Genomic DNA, 23019 nt, shown 5'->3' with positions numbered 1-23019 from the left:
TATTTATTTAGGTTTCAAGACATGTGAAGGTCTATTTATTTAATATGGAGAAATGCTTTCCCACAAAATAACTTGTCGTTTTTGTCATTGAAAATGGAAACTGTCAGTTCATATTCACCCTATAAAAGTACATATTTTATTTTAATTTTGCATATATTATCCATTTGTAACTCACAGTCCAAAATATACTTGGAATAACAACTGGTTCATTGATATGATATACTCCAGGAAGAATGGGGCAATAATGTTGTATTGCTTCAACGCAAAAGTCACAGAAATTGAGTTGCTCGTCAATTATTGTGACGTTGAGTAGAATGGGACCTTTGTGAAGTTTATATACAGCTTTGAATTTTATGATTGCCCAGTCTATTTTACTACCTGGAATGAGCACTAATTGTAATCAGGCTATGAATGAGTAGCTATATAACCTTACTTGCATGCAAAAGCCCTTTGATATGAAGACATTTTCCACGTATTATTGGATATGGACTTATGTTTAGTTGACTTAGTTGTAAAAGTTTGTGTGTTTCAGCTAAATGAGTTCAAAAGACAATAATTATTGGTGGCTAGACATACATGTACCATATAGATTGTACATACTCACTGTCGCAACATGTAAAATTGTACTCTTTTCCACTGTCTGATCTACTCTCTGCTTGATACAGTATATAAAATACATTATTGTATCTCACTACCTACCTTTGCATTGATTTTCAGATACTACAAACACAGCTAGCGCCAGGAAAAGTAAAGTATGATAGTTCATTTTTGCAGTCATCTTCTTTGTAGCACGGCAAAACTGAATGTTTTCATCCAGTCTAGTCAGTCTAGTCAATTAAAACAGGATTGTATTGATTTTTTTAGTTTGCAATTTATGAATCATTTACCAAATTTTTGTAGATCATTTAGAGCTAAGATGACAAAAACTATTATGCTTTCAATGAAAACAAATACAAATTATTTCTTTGATGAATCAAGGGGTGTGGCTCATCATGAGAAGGAGGGTCAGTTTGGCAGATAGCCATGATGCTAAGGCTAATGAAATCCCGCACTCGAGCATTCACAGACCAAGGAAAGAGAGCAATAGAAAGCTATACAAGGAAAGTTAAGGAAACCTCGCAACCATATTTAAACAAGCTAGTTCCAGTGGCAACCAGATTAGTTAAAACCAACAGACACGAGGTCGAGAAACTCAAACTAGACACAGAGAGACTTGAAGAGGATTTTAAACAGTCAAGACAGACGCTGGTAGAAGCCACAAAGTCCCTGGAGTGCATCAAGACTGAGCTACATGAGTTGTATTTACGAAGAGAATTTGAGTATCGAAAGTCGAAATCTGACGTGCAAGTTATACGTGAGATTAACGAGATGGAGAATAGTTTAAAAGAGAAAGAAGAACGGCAGCAACAGATCGTTGAAGATCTCATGAAAAAGGAACAGGAACTTTTTGATAAAACTAGATCTTCGTATCAGTCTTTATACAACTCTACAAGGGATTACGCGATGCGTTACATTGTATTAGGTATTGCAGTTGGTACCATAATGACCACTTGGAAGGGCTTTCAATATGTTAGTACTTTGAGACATTCCACGCCTCCAACAACTAATGATATTCCTCCTCCTATTAATAATACCTCAGTTGCTACTAGTGAAGTAATTAATGCCATCAAAGAACATTCGGAATCTATTACTTGTAGAATCCTTGAAGAAATGAGATCTGACAGCGTAACCTTGAAACATGACGTTATTGATGCCATTAAGAAATCATCTACTAATGTAGCAATGGAGACAGATACTACCCAACCGGTAGAATCAAATGGTACTGCAATGATATTAGCATTGAGCTTAGCTGCAGGTGTTGTTGGGGGCGGTCTCTCTTTATTGCTATTTAGAAATTGAGAATTATCTAAAATTTATTATGTACTCTTGATACTAACACAGGCAAAACGTGTTGTATTTTATGCACTCTACATAAAGAAATGTAATGATAATTAATAGTTAAAGTAATTAATGGTTAATCTTCCTGTTCTTCTAGTGAAATATTACCTTCGATGCTTCTACCTACACCTGTTGTATAGCCTGTCATGGATGCAATGTGAGTCAGTACTATACCAACTCCCATGAACGTGACTGTAACGAGACACAGCATGGCAGTCCGTGAGCCATAGTACCCCTCAGTATTGCAATCGGCTGTGAAGTTACCAAGCACTATGTCACACTTAAAAAGACAGCCAATAGGTTGTACATTGGCACTAATGAGTAGAACTGTCACACTAAACCATATTATCACTATCATTGACAATGGTAGAGAAAAAGCTTTGAATAAATCGTGACCTCTTGACAGTAGTTTAATTGCTCCTGGTAGAACTATAGCCATTAGCATTCCTATCCATATGACTCCAATGAAAACATAGAGTACCCATGCTACTATAAGCTGGTGCTTGGGGCAGAAATTAGGATTCTCCAATGGTATGTCAGCAATGATGACAAACCAGGCATCAAGCTCTACAATGAGTGACATTGCCTCGATGATGCTGTGCCACATCGAATGACATTTCACAATCATTGCAGAATGTTGGTATGTATTGGTAACAATGTGCAGCTTGAATATTAGTAGTGGGACAAAGCGAAAAACCAGGAGAGAGACCACTACTAGTGCTGTCCCGGTAATAGCTGCTGTATCAATGCAATTTTGATTGCAGTTAAGCTCAGGGCCAAACGTTGTGAGGAGTGGTAATATCCTATCGCCAATGAAAAAGCACAGGCCTCCTATTCCTGTTAAAACTTGGGCTGTTATTATGATCAAGAATTCACTGTATGATTGGTCCTGGATGTAATCCTTATGCCTAAGAAGAATGCTGAGTACCACTGCAGCTACAAATATGACATAAAATGCAGCAAAAAGTCCAATTACAGTTGCAGCAAATTCTGCTTTGCTCTCTGCCTCCTTGAGTGTGAGGTACACAGCCTGGTTAGTAACGTTGGCCAAAATGGTAACTATTAGGAGAACAACTTTTAGTGTGCTGGCTTCTGAGTTGAACTTTACTACCTAAAAAGACAGTTTTAAATTTGGCTACATTTGATAGATAGACTCACCATTGTTGTTGCTGCTTCACTGTTTGTAGATGACAGACACCAAAACTCTAACTGCTGATTGGTGTCAAACATGTGTGTTTGTAGTATCTCTATGTGTCAAAACATCCCCGGGTAAATCCACGTGGTTACAGTTTACGGAACAAGTATTCGGTTAGTAGCTATGTCCGTAAGTAAAAATGGCGCTTTGTTTTGTGTGATTTTCTTATTTTCTTAGGCTAATACAGGCCAGCCAGCTCAAGACAAGGTATTAGATGCCGCCATAGTTGCTATACTGGCGAAAGTAGGGGATGTGAAGGGCTCGCTCTCTAATTTTGTGGGGAAAATGGAACACGAAGCACTCACGTGGTTAGAACAAGTGTATCACGTGACATAATGTGTCCTTTATTTTAGGCCAAGTGTCCTTGACAGCTTTTCTGCATTGTCAGGTCAGTTTGAGTGGGGAGTCGTCTGAATAGCATAAATTAAATTAGGAAAAATTTTGCAATTTACCAAAATTTCAAATTATCCGCTATACAGCTATAATTATTATGGCCTTCTCAAAAATTGGCTGTTTAAAAAATGCTCATAACTCTAAAAATATTTGTTGGAAACAGCTCAAACTTTCTATACAGCATAAGGGGATCAATATGCATCACAAAATGTAATAAAAATTTGGGGCGATTTCGGAGGCATTTTTTGAAAAAACCATGGGCTATAGCCTTAGGTATTTTTCAGATTTTGGCAAATTTGTTAAAATGGCCGTAACTCAAAAAATTGAAGTCAGAATCAGCTCAAACTTGCTATGCAACACAAGTACATCGATATGTATCAGAAAATGTAATAAAATTTTGGGGTGATTCCCGAGCCATTTTTTGGAAAAAACCATGGGCTATAGCCTTGGGTATTTTTCAGAATTTTGGCAATTTCTTAAAATGGCCGTAACTTGAAAAATTAAAGTTGGAATCAGTTCAAACTTTCTACACAGCATAAGTACATCAATATGTATCAGAAAATGTAATAAAAATTTGGGGTGATTTCGGAGCCATTTTTCAGAAAAAACCATGGGCTATAGCCTTGGGTATTTTTCAGATTTTGGAAAATTTCTTAAAATGGCTGTAACTCAAAAAATTAAAGTCGGAATCAGCTCAAACTTGCTATGCAGCATAAGTACATCAATATGTATCAGAAAATGTAATAAAAAATTTGGGGTGATTTCGGAGCCATTTTTCAGAAAAAACCATGGGCTATAGCCTTGGGTATTTTTCAGAATTTTGGCATTTTCTCAAGATGGCCATAACTTGAAAAATTGAAGTCGGAATCAGCTCAAACTTGCTATGTAGCATAAGTACATCAATATATATCAGAAAATGTATTAAAAATTTGGGGTGATTTCGGAGCCATTTTTCAGAAAAAACCATGGGCTATAATAGCCTTGTGTATTTTTCAAAAAATTGCCTTTTTTAAAAATGCTCATAACTCATTTTTTGCTTTCCTTTTCCTTTTTCCTAAAATTGGCTCATTCTTAAAATGCTAATAACTTGAAAATTATTGGCCAGAATCAGCTCAAACTTTCTACATAGCATCAAAAAATAAATAAAATAAAAATAAAGGCATCATTATAAAGGCATCATTATATTGTACATTATGAAAAAGGTTGCTCATTAAATTAATAATGACTTCTTTCTATGTTGCCAATAAAGATTTTTAATACAACTTGTAATTTTTATTTTACTTAGGTCAATATAGATTATGGAACAAATATATACTATATAGCAGGAAATTTTAGAGGGACTCAAATTTGGCGAATTGCTAAATATTGGTGATTGGCGAATTTTAATTCCACGAATAAGTGGCCATGTACCATTTAACATGCGTATAATGGCTCAAAATGGCGGATTTTATTTTGGAGAATGGCTATCAAAACGCCAAATTCGCCAAATTTAATTGCTTCCAAAATTTCCCACTATATGGTAACTCACAGTATTATTCTATGTACAGGTCATTACAGTACACTGATGAAGCAGCTCGGCAATGATAAGATTCCTCCACTACACAGTCAAGTCTTACTACCCCATCAAGTCTCTAGTGAAAAAGATAATGATCTCGAGGTATGGAACAAAAATTAAAAAAATAAATAAAAAAGAAAAACAAAAAATATAAAAAGAGAAAGAAAATAAGGAGATATTTAAAGCCACTATTATTTGCGAGCATTTTTTGCAAGTGGCTTTAGAATTGCAAAAAATTAGTACTCGCATTTATTATTAATTTAGGTTTATTAATAGTTATTAATTTAAAAAGAGCAAAATTGCAAAGCAAAAAATATATTTGTCTACTTAAAAATAAGTGGCTTAAGATATAGTTTGGGCCATTTCCTAGCCGAGTTTTGAGTGGGTTATGTTCAAAGTATTTTGAGTTGCATTTGTACTTGTCATCATGTCCACGAGCCTTGTCTGTTCTTATCTATCCTCTTTTATTAATAGAGATCAACTGAAGGCAGAATTTCTATTCTTCATCATGAAGTTGGTAAGACATAGAGAGAGAGAGAAGGAGAGAGGGAGGGAGAGAGGGGGGAAGGAGGGTGGATGAAAGATGAAAGATTAAAGAGAATAATTTCATGATGTGATTACTTATTGATGAAGGGATGGAATTGGAAACTTGTGATTTATTTTTCTTCTCGTACTATAGTACCTGACTACATGAGGACTAAGCTTGAATTAGACTTGGAAGCAAAGCAGAGGGATCTTTATGCTGATGCAGCAAACCCCCCTCCTGATTTTCAGGTATCCAACACTCTTAACATTAACGCAGTCACTAACTACATTGTATTGAGTTAATTCAATTTTTTACTAATTTTTAAAGTGACTTTAAAATTTCACAAAAGACCATGCCTGGGCTATATTATCATTTCTTTGTTTTGTGTCTCTAGCTTTACCTAAACCTATTTTTAAGCTTCCTTTGCTTTTCCTTAAGCCAGGTTTCCATATACACATGTAGTTGCAGCTGTTGTATGGATTCTGTGGTTAGCATACAACTGTTGTAGAGATAGACCTGATGTCTATCTCCATGATTGTTGCAACAGTGTTGTAAAGCTGTTGTATGACTATATGAAAAAAATGAGTATTGTATTCTGTCAATATCTATTGTATGTACATTTCTTTGCTTGTGTAGGCTCGCCCCTTTAATGTTTTACATCCACCTAGTTCATAATATATTTTTTTGAGGGCTTTGTTCCCTTTTGACTATGCTGTATGTTATACTGTATATGTATGTGTATTTTATCAAAAGTGGCCTATTAATTATCCCATTTAGGGCAGTGAAGTGTGTACTTATCACATCATTATCTGCATTACTAATTACTACTATTTTATCTACTGTATAGCGGGAAAATTTTGTGGCACAAAATTTTCAAGGATCCTTCAAAAAATCAAATTCGTGGCTTTAATTTTTGTGGTTTTCTACTTTTCGGCCATCTTGAACCGTATTAAATTGATTTTTGCGGATTTTATTTTTGTGAATTTTGAAAAAAAAAACCCGCGAAATCCACGAAAATTTCCCGCTATACGGTATTTTAAATTAAGTCTTTATATATATTCTGTGTCTTGTAGGAGACTCTTAAGAATTTCAATTCTCTTGTTGATAAAGCTGCCTCGCTAGTTGAAGAATCAAGAGAGAACTGGGAGAAACAAAGCAAGAAACTAGGTAAGGCAAAACAACTCCAATTGACTGATTATTATTATTATTATCATTATTATTATTATTATTATTATTATTATAAGAAAGACACAAAACAGACAAAAGGGGGACAAAAAGGGAGGACCCTGTACATAGAAAGAAAAACGAAACAAAAAACAGAAAGAGAAACTACATGTACAATTAAAAAAAAGTTAAATGAAACCATCTACCACTGATGGGGGGGGGTGGTAGATCGACATAACCACATCTGTGCATTGAAGCGCCAGAGAGTTATGGAGTTATTATTATTATTATTTTTATTTTTAGATACTGTTCAAGTTAATTCTTCTGAGGACACAAGGCGATTAGTAGCTGCCTATCTCAATGGAACAGGTATTAATCATATATAGTCTGTTATAGCAATAACAATAACTTGGTTTCACATTCAATTACTCATTAACAATGTGCATGTACTGTATAAGTACATATACATGTATTTGTAGTCGGAATAATACTGCAATAGCAATACCATAGCTATTGGCAAGGAATTAATATTGGTAATTGTAAAGGAATCACTTATACAAATTCATTTTATATTAGTCTGAGCATGTATACATGTACACAGAATCTTCAACATAAAATCTACCATTTACTTATCACAGACACCTGTTTATAGACACCTATTATCACTTAAATTGAGTATTGCTCAATTTAAGACAATAAAAAGACTTAGATTTGAGACTATTGCAATTAAATCTTCTTCTTTAGGTCTTCAAATGATGTCAACTGCTCGAAAAATGGCACTGCAGGGAGGGAAGCCGACATCACAACAACAACAACAGCAGCAGCAGCAACAACAACAACAACAACAACAACATGCTATGCAACTACAACAGCAACAACTATTACAGCAACAAATGGCAGCAAGAACAAGTGAGCTGTACAGTATACTTCAGTGTATTAATAGTAAACTACAGTTAAATCACAGTAAACTTGACTGTAACAGTAAGTGTAATAAAGTTGCTAAAAATTGGGCCGAAGACTATTTGGCCAAATTTTGTTTCAAATGAATAGGAGAGAATTCTACATTTATATTTTTTAGTCTGATGCATGTACATGTACTTATGTTGTGTAGAAAGTTTGAGCTGATTCCGATCAAAATTCGATTTTTAATGTAAAGTTGCTCAAAAATTGGGCCAAAGTCCCTGTACTGTAGTACAGGGTCTTAGGCCAAAATTTTGCCGAAATTGAAACGGAGAGAATTTTCGATTTTCATTATTTTTTCTAATGTATACATACAATGTTTATGTACTTATGTTGCATAGAAAGTTTGAGCTGATTCCAATCAAAATTGGATATTGAAATATATTATGAAGCACTGTTACTTTAAACTTTATAATAGAGAATTAGTTGCAGCTAGTAACTATTGGTTTTTCACTTTGTTTAATTTTAGTATCTCGAGTAGCTCCACCTGCTGGTATGCGGCCTATGATGATGGCGCCAGCTCCTGGTCCTGGACCACCTGGATTCCATCAAGGCTCACCCTACAAGAGACAACAATAGTTTTGATTTTTACACAATAATAATTGTAAAACATTAACTCAGTAGGCGGTGCTGAATTTTGAGCCTAGGAGGAGTGGCAGCATTGTAATTTGAGAAGAGAAATCACCAGGTCTTTGATAGCCTCAGAAATGGAAGCAGAGAGCCGTTGGTCCTCGTATCCACGAGTATTCAAGCGTTTCTTGTACAGCTACAGTATGGTTATAGTTCCTCTGTATCTCCTAATGGTCTTCTCGGCACGTCGGCTAATGAAACTCTTCAATCCGATGCAGTTAAGGGCTCCTTTAATACTTCACAATGTCATCTGCTGTATCACGAGCGTAATTTCGCTCTATCTCTTGACTGCTGGTCTATGGGAGGGAGGGAGCTTACTCAAATTAAGCATCTCCACTGAGCATCTCTCATTAGGCCTGTACATATACTGGCTGAGCAAGTACTACGAATTACTAGACACCGTGTTCATGATATTGCGACACAAGACTCGACAGATATCATTTCTGCATGTCTTCCATCACTCCTCAATGCCTTTTCTTGCTGATTACGGCTACCACTATGCACCCTGGCCTCCGATTGGTTTTGGATTGGCACTGAACTCATTCGTTCACATAGTAATGTACTCTTACTATGCAATGACTGCTTGTGTCCCACTGCATGATTTCACTTGGAAGAAGCTCATTACTCAGTTGCAGATAGCACAGTTCATTATAGGTGTTGTGGTTGGTCTTTTTGGGTATCTCAATGAAGGCTATTGTATTTTTGCTTTCCTCTACCCTCTGGCTCTCATTGGATTATTCTCTAATTATTATTACCATGCTTTCTTTAAGAGAAAGCTTGCCATCAAAAAGTCTAGCTGATTTTTATACAATAATTTTAATTAATAACCTTAATTAATATAAGACGAAACCACGCCTAGTGAATGCATGTGTACGTACGTGTAGCTACATACGCCCACATAGCGAAAGGATTGGTATCAGTTTACGCAAAGATGACTTCTTCAGCCTTGGGTTCTGAAACTGAGGGGCTTCAACTACATCATCTCCTTGGTACAGACTGATGTTTCTTTGGTTTACCAGAAATGTTATGTTTCATAAATTTTTAGATATTAAAGATTTGGAGAATGTTTTAAACCTGTTAAAGAGGTCTCCCTTTTCCTTTCGCAAATGGAAAGACTTTGGATCAGCTTTAGGACTTGGTTATGTGACTTTGACTGACATTCAGTTTCGGTTTAGGAATAACTCAAGGGATGACTGTATGAGAGAATGTTTGTCAAAATGGCTTAAGAAAGTAGACAATGTTAAGCGTAAAGGAGTACCTACTCTAGGGAGATTGTCAGATGCTTTAGAAGAGATTGGTGAGAGATCAGCTGCTGAATACATCAGAAGAAATGGTGCGTAGTATAAATGTCTTTAATTTAATTAGTAATGATTTATACTAATTATGGGCTCCCATGTGGGTAGAGTAACAATGAATCCATAGTAGTATTGTCAGCACTAGCCAAAACAAAGCAGAGAATAAATTTAAATACATTATGTATACATGATGTATTACTATTGGTGGAGCTGGAACTAAACTGATGCCCGGGCCCAGAAGTAGATGTGTTCAGTTTCTAACTTTTTCTTTGGGTTTTTTTATTAAAACTTGCTTCCTAAATGCTTGTATGCACCTGTTAGTACTCTGGTGAGGCTAGTGGTTGGCAGCTGCATTGTTCTTATTCACACTAACAGCTGAATTATGTAGAATAGTTGTGTTTTTGTTGCTGGTGCATTACAATACATTTGCTGGTGCATTACAATACATTTGCTGGTCCAGACGCAGTGTCTGGACCAGTCAGACTAACATCAATCCACCACTAGAAGTGAAGTGAGAATGTTGCACATTCATGAGTAATTGAGTATTAATTTGAACCCCCTCTAATGCGAACACAATAAAAGCAAATCAATGTGCATTACTTGTACTAGTGTGAAAAGGCATTTAAAGATGCTTGTACTGTGTAGAATGAAAGAAACACTTCACTTGTTATTATGTATTTTGTAATTTCTTCAGGTAAATTTTACATTATTAAATTTTTAGGGAGGTCAGATGTTGATGATTTGTTTGGTGAAAGTTTTGGTCAGAGAAGACCTCCATTGTACGAGATAATTAGAAATATCCTTCGAGAGTACCCGAGTGGACAAATATTCAAAGTATGTTTGAAATCTAAATTGTTATTTTATTATCATTTTGTGTCTATACATGTACATGTACTTATAAATTTGATGTTTATATATTTTTTCAGGAAATCATTCAAAATGCTGATGATGCTAGAGCCAAAGAGGTCAAGTTCTTTTTGGATTGTCGTGTTTTACAAACCCTCCCACCTTCACTTATATCAGCTGCCAGTGGTAGTGAATATTCTAAGGAGCTTTTGCAACAGTTTACAGGACCAGCTCTCTTGTCCTATAATGATGCTCCTTTCAGGCAAGAAGACTGGGAGAGCATACAGAGTCTTCAGCATAGCGGTAAAGCCAAGAATCCACACAAAGTTGGAAAGTTTGGAATTGGATTTAATTCTGTGTATCACATCACAGGTGAGGTGTTATTTTAATTATAGCATTCTTCGTTAAAGATAGTTTATTTATGTGTTAAGTGCTAACTATGAATATGTTTTATTTGTATTTATAGACTTACCAGTTATTCTCAGTCAGAATTATTGTGGATTCCTGGAGCCACAGGAAAGGGTATGGAAAGGAGAATCAGGTAAAGGCTTCTCCCTAAGAAACCTAAAAAGTAGTTGTCAAGAAGCACTGAAACCCTTTCATGGCATTTGCGGATTTTCAAAGGCTAATCCAAGCTACCAGGATAAGACCTTGTTTAGGTTTCCATTGCGCAACAGAGAATCAAATCTTTCCAGTGACGTGTACACAATTGATAAGCTTCATAGCCTGCTTCACACATTACAGGAAGAAGCCCAGTATTTATTAGTTTTTCTTAGATCAGTTTGCTCAATTGAAATATGTAAAATCACAGAGAGAAATGATACAGTATCATTGTTTAAAGTTAGCGTGAGTCAAAAAGATTTTCAGTCACGATTATCTCAACAGCGGAAATTATTGAGTGATGTTGAATCAACATTTATTGATGATTCAAAGTATAGCATACGTGACATTATTATTGATGCATCACATTTTAGTATTGAGACAGTTGATGCTGGCGTTGTGAGCAATTACGACTGGCTAGTTATTAATCAAATTGGTAGTGATGATAATGATGTAATGCAATTAGCAGAGAAGCAGCATATCCTTCCATGGGTTGGCGCAGCTATCAATTTAGATGATACAATTTCAAACGGTCGTATTTTTTGTGTTTTGCCTCTGCCTGTGGAAGATCAGGCACCCTTTAATGTTCATGTAAATGGAACATTTGCTATTAGTAGTAACCGTCGCTCTCTGAAATGGGAAGCACAAGAAAGGAAAGGAGATGAAGAGGGAACTTGGAACAAGTTATTAGTGGAGAAATGTCTTCCTTCATGTTACTTCAAGTTGGTTTCTGAGCTAATGGAGTTTCTAATTGATCCTAGCACAGTATACAGTTGTTGGCCTGATGTAAAGAGAGTTGCCAATACTCCTTGGCAAGGCCTATTGGATCCTTTTTACCAGTTGCTAGTAAGCAGTAGTAAGGCTGTGCATACTTTTGGAGAGAGATGGGTTAGTACTAGTGATGCAGTTTATATAATTGATGAACTGCCAACATCAGTCAAAGATGCTGTAGTTAGTTGCAATGAAAATTTAGTTGATATTGACAGTAGCAATTATGAAGCATTGGAGCAGTATTGCATTAGTCTCGAAACACTGCAACCGGCTGTGGTTAGGTCATACTTAAGGAGTAATGTAAGCTCTTACTGCAATACATCTAGAAATGAAAAAATAGAAATTTTAAAATATATTTTAAAAGATGATGCTTTTCATGACATAATTGGTCTTCAGTTGCTTCCATTAGCTGATGACTCTTTTGAGATGTTTCAGAGCAAATCGTATTTTGTTGAGGATATTTTTGTCAGTAGCTCTTCTCATCCTATCAGCCTATTGCCTGGTTTAGAGAACCAGTTAGTGAGTGTGTACAATGAAGACAGTACATTACATTCACTACTGTGTTCAGTTGTAGGAAGTGGTTGTACACAGCTTGTTTTGCTAGATACTGAACAAGTTGCAAATTTAGTATCAAAATGCAACACAAGCTGTTGGTCACGTGATCAAATGTCACATTTTTGGCAATGGCTTAACAGCCAGGAATTGTCATATTTTCAATCAAAGCCTATAGTGCCAGTTAAAACTCATACTGGTAGTACTAGTGTCACTGCACTAGCTAAACAAGATAGAGTTGTGTACATATCTCCATATAATCATGTAGCGTCAGCAGCACTTTTATCAGGCTTAGAAAAATGTGGTATCAGGTTTGCTGATGTGCGCGAATTTTCATATTTGAAACATAAACAACTCTTTCAGTACTTGTATCAGTTTAAGAATGATCAAGTACTTGATGCTATGCTTTCTTTATCCTTTAAAGGTGTCAGGCTTTCTAGCTCTGAAGCTGTAGCGATGCAGCATTTTTTTTCAAACTTTGAGGGTGAACGCTACAGAATAATCATCCTTTGTGGAATCCCTTTTTTAAAAGTTCTACAGCATAATCAATCCTCTCGAGTTTCTGTTAATGCTATCAGGGCATCATGTTGTGATAATAGAGCTATAGCAATGAGTGGTACTTACAGTTTCAGAACAGATTTACTAACGAACACTCCCCTAATCATTGATGTCACTGGAAATGTTTCAAATCTTATAAGAAATTTGTCTAATCACATTTACCTTATGAAGGAAACTGAGTACCTCCAGAAGATAGCATTTCAACAAATTCGTAACAGGCAGTTTAGCAACAGCAGTATAGTTCCTTTTATGATAAGTGTTCTTGACAATTTCTATACTCCTCAGTATAGACAAATAGCTCAGCAACTTACCTCTGCCATGAGTAGCTTACCTTTTGTTGAAGTCTCAAACTCATCAATACTTGACGCTCCTCAAAATTTATTTGATCCAGAAAGTGAAATTTTATGTCAACTCTACAATGGTGAGAGTAAGTTTCCTGCTTCTAATTTTTATCCTTATCTTTCCATATTGAGAAAGTGTGATTTGAAGACATCTGTCAATGCTAATGAAATTTTTCAAATTTTATTATCTCTTCGATCAAGTGCACGTTTTTCAAATAGCTATAATGTTGGTCAAATTAAGTACTCAAGAGTTGTTTCTGTTTTGAAATACTTATCAGATAATCCTGTCCTTTTGTACACGAGTGTAAATTATCATAATAATTTGATTGATGTTTTACATAGTCAAGCTAGCCAATATTGCTGGCTACCAGTAGCAAGTAATCCTCCAAGCAATTATCCTTCAAATCTAATGTGGAAGGGATCTCAATACAGCACAAGCTTAGTCTCAAGTGATTTTAATCCTTTAGTGGTTCAAACACAAGAGCTTGCTTCCTCAGACCTACCACTTATAGTTGGCTCACAAGCTCTATTCGTTGAAAATGTTCCCAGTCAACTTGTACAAGGTCTTGGTAGTCAACCCAGTGATCTAGTACCTGCTGTCATAAATCACTTTCATGAAATAATATCACTTGAAGATGAAATACCAACAGACATGCTGCAATCAATTGCACTTCAAACATATTCATACTTGATGCAAAACATAAGTTACTGTAATTCACAAATGTTTGTGGGGAAATGGATATGGTCGGAAGCCCTCTCAACATTTATTGACTCGAGTCAAGTGGCTGTATCAGCTAATCCATCATTTAGATCAAACCTTGCTCCATTTATATTTGTGCTACCTGCTAGCTTGCAAAAGTTTTCTAAACTTTTCATTCGATGTGGTGTTCCAGTTAGCATTACATCAAAGCAGATTGTATCAGTTCTTTATTTAGTAAGAGACCAGACATGTCATAAGCTCAGTGCTGATGATGCCTGGTTAATAGTCAAATCTATATTAGATTGGGTAGTTGAAGACATCAATAGAATGGATGAAGATGATATTTTAGTTCCAGTAAAGAGTGGCTTTGATTATCCTAAGCTTTTACCTATTGAAGAAGTGTTTTATACTGATGATGAAATTTTTTGTGATATTGCTAATGATTTAGATGAAGATTATAGTTTAATACATGACAAGGTATCTCATTTGTCTTCTAAATTAGGACTAACTCCACTTAGTGATCATCTTGGTATCACTGAGGACGTATTTGATGATGCTGGTCAACATGAACCATTGACAACACGGCTTGGTAACATCTTGAGAGAATACAAAGATGGCCTCACAATTATAAAGGAGATGATTCAAAATGCCGATGATGCTGGGGCAACTGAAGTCAATATAATGTATGACAAGCGCACACATTCAGCAAAAAAGTTAATCATTAAAGGAATAGGAGATAGTCATGGTCCAGCTCTGATAGTACATAACAACAGTACTTTTACTGAAGAAGACTTTGAAAACATCACTAAACTAGCAGCTGCCACTAAAGCTAACCAGCCACTGAAAATTGGTAAATTTGGCGTTGGCTTTTGCTCAGTGTATCACATCACTGATGTACCTTCATTTATTAGTGGAAAGTGGTTGTATATATTTGATCCAACCCTAAAGTACCTTAAAGGTGTAGTACATAATCAGAGTAGCCCTGGTAAAAAAATAGAATATCGTTCAAAGTTTTTAGCTCATTCTGATCAATTAGCTCCTTATCAAGATTTGTTTGGGTTTCGTTCTTCCATCAAATACAATGGTACAATTTTCAGATTACCATTTAGAACGAATCCTAGCCAAATAAGCTCAACACTTTATGATGATGAGCTGGTGCAGCAAATTAAGGATGATTTAGAAGATAATGCATCTAAATTACTACTATTTCTTCAAAATGTTAAGTCCATTACATTTAGTACAGTACAAGACAATGGTGATCGTTTACATGAAATTTCCATTAAGTGCAATGCAATTGAAAGCTATGGGATTGAAAAAAAAGTCATTACTGTAACTTCACTCAATTATGAAGAAGAAATAGAACACTGGCTAGTATCTACTGTAACAGAAAATTTGGAAGGATACAACGATTTGGCAGTAGCTTCAGTAGCATGTGGACTCCGTAAGAGTGATAACATTTATCATTGCCAGAGCATTGAAGGCAATGTCTTTTGTTTTCTTCCACTTGCTGTCTCCAGTACTGGTCTACCAGTGCATGTTAGTGCTAACTTTGCTGTTATGAGCAACAGGAGTGGCATATTGACTTCTGAGTCAGTTAAAGAGTCTTCCTATTCAAAAGAACATTGGAACAAACAATTGATGACAACTGTTATACCTAATGCTTACTGCCTCTTGTTGACAAAGTTATTGGAAATGCACTTTTCAGATGAGCTCGCATTATATGATTTTTTTGCTTTGTGGCCACTGGCTGCATCCCTAAAAACGAAAAATCCATGGGAGAGTTTGTTACCAGTTCTGTTCCATTTAATATCTCAGGAGACTCTCTTCTATTCCTCTTGTACTCAAAAATGGTTAACTCTTTCTCAATCTCAATTTTTTCCTTCATCATTATTTCAAGTGTCTGGGACTAAAGAAAATGACTTACATATTTTTCACGAATTTGCTTCTATGCTAAAGCTGCCTGTTGTAGCTCTGCCTAAGCTTCATTTAGAGCAGCTACAAAATATGATAGAAGTCAATGCAATAGATCTTATCACTGAAAAAAAGTTTCTTGAAATATTTTTAAACAGTGAATTGTTTGGCAAGCAGGATCTTAGTACAAGTAATGTGAATACTCGTAATAGTATTCTTTTTATTATACTGTCTGCCCTTGGTACTGGAAAGTATGATTGGTTAAAGCATCGTCTAAAAGACTTTCAATGCATCCCTGTTTCTCCTGATGGGCTGCAGCTCAAAAAAGCTTGTAAGCTTGTTGATCCTTCATTATTTTGTGACATGTTTGATCCTGAAAATGAAATGTTCCCACTGAATAGTTTTTACGAAGATCATTTAGTGGATGCAGCACTTTCAATGCTTGGCTTAATGAAAAGAGAACTCTCTTGGGATGCTATTATTATCAGTGCACAGACAATCAAGGAGCTTTATGATAGGAGTAAAGAAAAAGCACTTCTCAGAGTTAAAAGCATAATTAAGTTTTTGAATGCAACTAATTGTCCTGTAGAGTTCAGAGATATTCCTTTTCTACCAGTTCTAGAAAAGCCAGAAACATATATACTGCCTTGGAAAGGAGATGGCTGTACAGTCTTATCTGCTTCAGAAGTTATGGTAATGACAAGTGAGGATAATATGCAGAAGGCTAGTTTTATTGCCGGTTCTCAGAAACCTATTGTTAATATTCAATGTGTTGGTAAAAGTGGGTGTGATTTGATACCTCCTAATAGCTTAAAGTTGCTACATATTTCTACTTGGCCTTCACTAAATGATGTACTAAACCATTTTAGATCCTTAATTGGCTTGATGTCTGAAGAAAGCTCTCAGAAATTCTTTGAAATGGAAGACGTGTTATCCCATATAGAAAGAACTTGTCAATTGGTATATGAATTTTTTGAAAATGAACTGATGAATCCATCACACATTATTGCAGAAGATATTGACATGCCACCAACTCCAGCAGAAATATTACATTCCTATCAAGATAAACCATTTATATGGACGGGTAGTGAGTTTATTATTCCAAATAATGTTGCACAAAGTTGGAAAACAAATGGTCCTTATCTTTACAAGCTTCCTGTCATAATATCAGAGAAAAAAAGGTTGCAAAATGCACTTGCTATTCATAGCAATTTTGATATCAATAAACTCCTAGATACATTAGGTCAAATGTATACTCAATTCGGACAGGAACCATTGCCATCTGATTATCATGAGTTTGTAGATAATCTAATTTTAGAACTGAATGGAGCACAAAAAGAAGATTTTGATAAGAGAAAGGAGACAATTCTTGTCGATGTTCATTATGTCTTGCGTCCAAGTACTAATCTTTATTACAATGATGTACTTTGGCTCTCTGAAGTAGATGATTACTGTTACCCAATTCATGAAAAATTAACAAATGAAATGGCAAAATTTTTTGGTGTAGTGCCTGTGCGTAGTAATTACTTAAACCAATTTGTTGATGATTCAGCTTTTGCAGGGTCTGACTTTGGTCAGACAGAAAAACTAACTGATAGACTTAAAACCATTCTTCGAGATTATCCACTTGGTATTACTTTTTTAAAAGAACTACTACAGAATGCTGATGATGCGAAGGCTACTCAAATGAGAATAATTCTAGACAAAAGGCAACATGAGAAGGAAAGAGTACCGTCAGAAAAATGGGGAGATGATTTACAAGGTCCTGCTCTTCTGGTATGGAATGATAAAAATTTTAGTGATAAAGATTTGGAAGGCATTCAGAAGCTGGGTTTTGGTTCTAAACGTGATGATGAGGAAACTATTGGTCAGTTTGGTATAGGTTTTAATGTGGTATATCATATAACTGATTGTCCGAGTTTTATAACAAGAGGAGAAAAGCTTTGTGTGTTTGATCCTCATTGTAGATATGTATCTGGAGCTGATGTAAGTAGACCTGGCAGACAATACAGTACTAATGATAAGTTTTGGAAAGATATGTCTGACTTACGCTCATGCTTTCTACAAGATGGCGTTCTAAATGAGCTACCTGGTTTAGACAAAGGTGTACTGTTTAGATTACCACTTCGTTGTACAGACGAGCAGGTAAAGGAATCAGAGTTAATTGATGATAAAGAAAAAACTAAACCATTGACTGCTGACAAGATGGAGTCATATTTAAGTGAATGGGTTGCTACAATTAAGCACTCTCTTCTTTTTCTGAATAATGTTGTTAATTTTGAATATTTTATCATTAATGGCTCTAATTCAGTCAGTTGTCAGCAAAGTTTTGCTATTCATTTATCTGATGACAGCCATCACAAACGAGCTAGTTTTAAAAACAGTTTGTCTAGTTTCAGAGACTCTCAGCAGCCAGATCTTGTCTTGTATCAATTGATACTGAAAACAGTCCATTCAGACCGTCCCGAAGCTTCAACAAAAGAAAAGTGGTTAATACAGCAAGGAGTTGGAGACATACAAAACCCTTCACAACAATGGAATTATTTTAAAAAGATACCCAGACATGGGATTGCTGCTACATTAGAAAGATGTAATGATTTTAAGGGACAAGTATTCTGTTTCCTTCCACTTCCAGGGTACACAAATCTTCCTGTTCATATAAATGGAGAGTTTATTCTAAGCAGTGACAGGCATTCACTTTGGATAAGTGAAGTATCAGAAAAACCAGATGATAACACAAAATGGAACAATAATTTATTAGACTCAATTTCTTCATCATATGCTGAGTTTTTAGAACAAGTAAAGCCCTATTACTGTATAACTAAAGGTTATGAAAATATGAAGAGTTGCCTTAATGCTGTAAAATCATATTACAGCTTGTTTCCTTTTTGGATATCAGTAAATGGCTGGAAACAAATTGGGCATAAGGTTTTAAAATTACTTTGGTTTCATAATGCCAAAATATTAACATCAACAAAAGAAGAGAATCAATTTTTTTTGATTGATTGGCATGTTCTACATAATGACACAGAACCATTTAAACAAGCTTATTTTGTGTCATCTTTTACAAGAAATTATCATGAAATTTGCAAAATACTATTAAAGCTTGGTATGGTTTTGACATCTGCACCATATCTACTTTGCAAGCACTTTAAAGAAATTTTAAAGTGCACAGATAAAGAACCTGCTATTGTTACTGAACAAATTTTAAAGTGCACAGATAAAGAACCTGCTATTGTTACTGAACAATCAATTTTTCACTTTTTTAAAAGCTTTCACTCTCAAATTATTACAAAATGTCCTTGCTCAATTCAAGATACTCCCTTTGAATCAGTGAAAAAATTTTCTGCTTTTTTCGAATATCTACTGCTTAAGTCTGATGAAGGTGATAAAATTGAATACAAATTTCCTGCCTCTCCTGTCAATATTCCACTTCTTTTAACTGCTGATGGTCAACTACAGGTATTTGAAAAATTTCCAAAAACATTATTCAGCAAATTTGCTTGGCTTTTCCCAAATAGTCGTTCCCAATTTTTACACGAATCTTGTATCACTTGTTGTCCAAAACTAACTCGTTCGTATTTTTTGTCTTCCAAGGATGTTACCTTTGATTTTGTTGATAATTTAATGAGGGAAAATATTCCTATAGAACTTTTAAGTCTTCAAGTTGATATTTCAGATTCATTTGTCATTGGCCTTGCTACATTATGGCTGGATGAGATAATGCTTACACAAGAAGAACTTATAAGTTTGTGGCAATGTCTTAGCACTGATGATTGTTTTAAACATCACCAAGGTAATATTGTCAAACAATGGGCTTTAATACCTTCAACATCTGGCTTTCTTTTCAATTCATCTTCTCCAATACGTCCCATTATAAACCCAGCTACTGAAGACATAAAATCACACGATGTAAAGTTTTGTCACATGCTGCGCTCATTTGATGTTCCGTTTTTTGATACAGAGATAGAATTACCTTCAGTTGTTAAAGAATACTGCTTTCAACTAGCAGATGCTGACAAAGTCCTTGGTATGTTGTATCATATTCATAAACAGAAAAATATTTTTAGTTGTCTTGAAAGCTCATGTCCTACTTTTCAGGTGTTAGTAAAATATTTGGGAAAAGTTAATTTTAGAAATAATTCTCAAAGTTTAAGGTTCGTGAAATCCTTGCCAGTTTTTGAGTCTATAAAAGGTGATCTTAATTGTATTTATGGGAAAGATGTGTATATCATATCACATAATTATAAGGGTGTATGTCAGGCGGGATATAGTAAATGGGCAACAGATGAAAATATCATTTTTCTTAATCCATCAGGAGCATGGGATAATTTCTGTGATGTAAGAGTATTTGGAATTGAAAGTGTTTCTCAACAAGATGTTTTCATTCGCTTTGTTTTTTCTAAATTTAGTATTTTAACATCACAAGAAAGGCTAGAGCAGTTGACTCACATAAGAGACCGTAGATTTATTAGTGAAAGAGACTGTATTGAACCTTCTCCCTTTTACTTAGCGTTATATGAATTACCGTGCCTTGAAGGAAAAGATGGTAAACTTCAACCACTCTCTTATTTTAAGGATCACACCATTCCTCTCTTCAAAGAATTCAGAGAATGCTTTTCATTTGTTCCCATTAACTATCAAAGTAAACGGTGGTTAGATTTTTTTCGAATACTGTGCTTAAAAACTACACTGAATAAGAAGGAGTTTAAAACTTGCTGTCAGTCATTGTCTAGCAAAGATGCTTTAAAATGGCCAATCATCTCGAAGATGCTAGTTGATTATTTATTTTCCAAATCAGCAAAAAAATGGCATAAAGACTCAAGCTTTTTGGCAGAAATTGGCCGTATTTGTTTTATAAAAGCTGAATCTGTTGACAATTTGCAATGGATTATGCCATCCGAATTTACAAGTTTAACTTCCCTAAATCAAACAGTATTGCATAGTTATGCTGAATTAGTATGGACAGTAAAGCCAGTTGTGAAGTTGCCTACAGAATTCATGGAATCATACGAATATAAACAGTGTCTTATGGAGGCATCGATATGCCCTGAAGAAAATGAATCGTATTGTGATATGACCCTTAAAAAAATTGGTGTTACTATTAAACCAGAATTAGAAGATGTGTCTAAAAACTTGGTGCATATTTCAAAAGCACGTTTATCTGACCCTAGTCTTTTTGGTAACTATGATATTGATATTACACATGATCAATGCAGTTTATTACAGACTGTGATTGTCAAGAATTTTTGGTACCTTATTGAAAACAAAGCAAATCAAGGATTAAATGAATTGTTCACCATACCTTGCATTCCAGTGTCAGCTGACAATTCAAAAAATAATGTTGTTTCTCAGCCAGTTCTTGTGAAGCCAGTGCAAGTGGTAAGGCATATATCAAGTGCTCAGGACTCAGAGAATCTTTTTCCTTATATTATTTCTTTACCTCCTTTTATGGAAGAATTTGGTATTAACTTGCCTCTTATTGGTATATCTGAGACTATCTCACTAAAGGCACTACAGCACCTTTTGGAGCAGTTAAAAGGCAGACATTTGAACTCAGATGAGTCTATAAAAGTTAGAGAGGCATTGTTAATACTTTATGAACTCTGTAAGGAGGATTCTAGAGATGAAGATGTTATTGCCAAGGAACTTTCACCTTTATATTTGCCTAATGATGAAGGCCATATGAAACTATCGACAGAGTTGTTATTTATAGATTTAAAACGCTATGCCAAAAGCCGCTTAGATTTAGCAAAATCTTCTTACTCTTTGTTTCAGTTGCCTACAGTGGTGCTACCAAGCTCTCAAAAAAATAGCATACCTGAAAAGAAAATTTGCCTTACACTACCAGAAGAAGTTAGACCACATGGTTTATCACTTGTATGCAAGGAAGAGTTAGTCTCTACATCAAATCTAATGATAGAATGCTCACACCTTACTGATTATTTTCAAAATTTGAAATCTCTTGTTCCATCCTTGCAATTAGTTCTTCCAAAAGTAATATCAGCTCATTTAAAAACGTTTGGCAGTTCGACAGTAAAAGATACCGAAATCAACGAAGTTGTTTCAACATTGAGCAATAAATATATTACTGAAACAAAAGTAGTTGTCAAAGAAGACCTCAGATGTCACATAAAGTTGGCTGATGAAATGTTGATTGGTACCATCAATGTGCCATTTTTAATTCATGATTCTAGTACTCTATATGTAGACAGTAAAGCTAAGCCTAGCAGTATATCATTTTGTAAAGATATGGCTTCTATTATATGTGTAGAAATAGCTCAATCACATGATGAAAAACCAACGAAGTATTTGAGATTTTTATACCCAATTGCTGATTGCCTTACAGCACAGTCAAAAGAAGACTTTTGTGATGTTTTAGAGAGATATGAAGTTGATGATGATATGGACATGAGTTTTGACCCAGAAAAGGACACTATTAATGCTCATGGTCAAGGTGCTGATGAATCTACGAAAGCTATTATTGATCCCTCAGAAGCAGTTAGGTGGTTGAAACAAGCAAAGAGTGATCTTATAGCTATGAGTATTTTATGTGAACATGTAACAGACAAATCAGTATACTGTCAAGTTTTGCTTCTTGCTCATGAAACATGTGAGAAAAGTCTTAAGGCAGGAATGTATAAACTAGGTTTGACTCCTGACCTTACTAGTCATGGCCTTTGCTATCTTGCAGAAGAAATAGCTTCATCAGACAAATTAATTTTTGATGAACTAAGAGAACTACCCCAGCTAGTAAGTTCAATGGAGAAATATTATCTTAATTCAAGATTTCCTAACCGACACTTGCTTCCACGTGCACCTGTTGATGTATATTCTTCTGCTGATGCTATTGGAGTGGCTAAAAATGCCAAGAAAGTTTATGATCTAGTGGCAATGCTTTTTGAGCCAAGCGAAGTGCCTGAATCAATGTGTAATGTTATGTAAAATTTATATTGATTAGATATTGTCAAATTATTTTGTTGTTGTGATTATTATTATTGTTACCGTATTTGTTATTATTGTTATTATTATTATTATTTGAAATAACTTAGAGACAGTAAATAATAAATTTAGGTTAATATGT

General features: G+C 35.1%; 4 protein-coding genes across 4 annotated transcripts; 3 read left to right on the top strand and 1 right to left on the bottom strand.

Moving 5' to 3' along the window:
* Positions 1-1028: 1028 nt before the first annotated feature.
* LOC100635274 (uncharacterized) lies at positions 1029-3188 on the bottom strand. Its single transcript, XM_003387203.2, has 2 exons — positions 3097-3188; positions 1029-3049 (listed from the first exon to the last, which is right to left on the bottom strand). Exons 1-2 carry the CDS (start codon positions 3166-3168, stop codon positions 2015-2017), a joined length of 1107 nt encoding a protein of 368 aa, XP_003387251.2. The 5' UTR covers positions 3169-3188; the 3' UTR covers positions 1029-2014.
* On the top strand, positions 3179-8352 carry LOC105313052 (mediator of RNA polymerase II transcription subunit 8-B-like). Its single transcript, XM_019997648.1, has 10 exons — positions 3179-3262; positions 3311-3441; positions 3487-3521; positions 5074-5183; positions 5556-5598; positions 5761-5855; positions 6681-6774; positions 7075-7140; positions 7516-7680; positions 8201-8352. Exons 1-10 carry the CDS (start codon positions 3257-3259, stop codon positions 8308-8310), a joined length of 855 nt encoding a protein of 284 aa, XP_019853207.1. The 5' UTR covers positions 3179-3256; the 3' UTR covers positions 8311-8352.
* Positions 8353-8385: 33 nt separating this feature from the next.
* Positions 8386-9183, top strand: LOC100635150 (elongation of very long chain fatty acids protein 2-like). The gene has a single exon (XM_003387202.3). It carries the CDS (start codon positions 8439-8441, stop codon positions 9159-9161), a length of 723 nt encoding a protein of 240 aa, XP_003387250.1. The 5' UTR covers positions 8386-8438; the 3' UTR covers positions 9162-9183.
* A 109-nt stretch (positions 9184-9292) lies between these two features.
* LOC109582730 (sacsin-like) lies at positions 9293-22938 on the top strand. Its single transcript, XM_019997634.1, has 5 exons — positions 9293-9350; positions 9407-9694; positions 10378-10490; positions 10583-10874; positions 10969-22938. Exons 1-5 carry the CDS (start codon positions 9293-9295, stop codon positions 22878-22880), a joined length of 12663 nt encoding a protein of 4220 aa, XP_019853193.1. The 3' UTR covers positions 22881-22938.
* Positions 22939-23019: the final 81 nt, after the last annotated feature.

The sequence above is a fragment of the Amphimedon queenslandica genome, unplaced genomic scaffold (genome assembly GCF_000090795.2).
Source record: "Amphimedon queenslandica unplaced genomic scaffold, v1.1 AMPQUscaffold_13360, whole genome shotgun sequence".
In the NCBI taxonomy this organism is placed as follows: domain Eukaryota; kingdom Metazoa; phylum Porifera; class Demospongiae; order Haplosclerida; family Niphatidae; genus Amphimedon; species Amphimedon queenslandica.
This window is presented reverse-complemented; position numbering and strand designations above follow the sequence as displayed.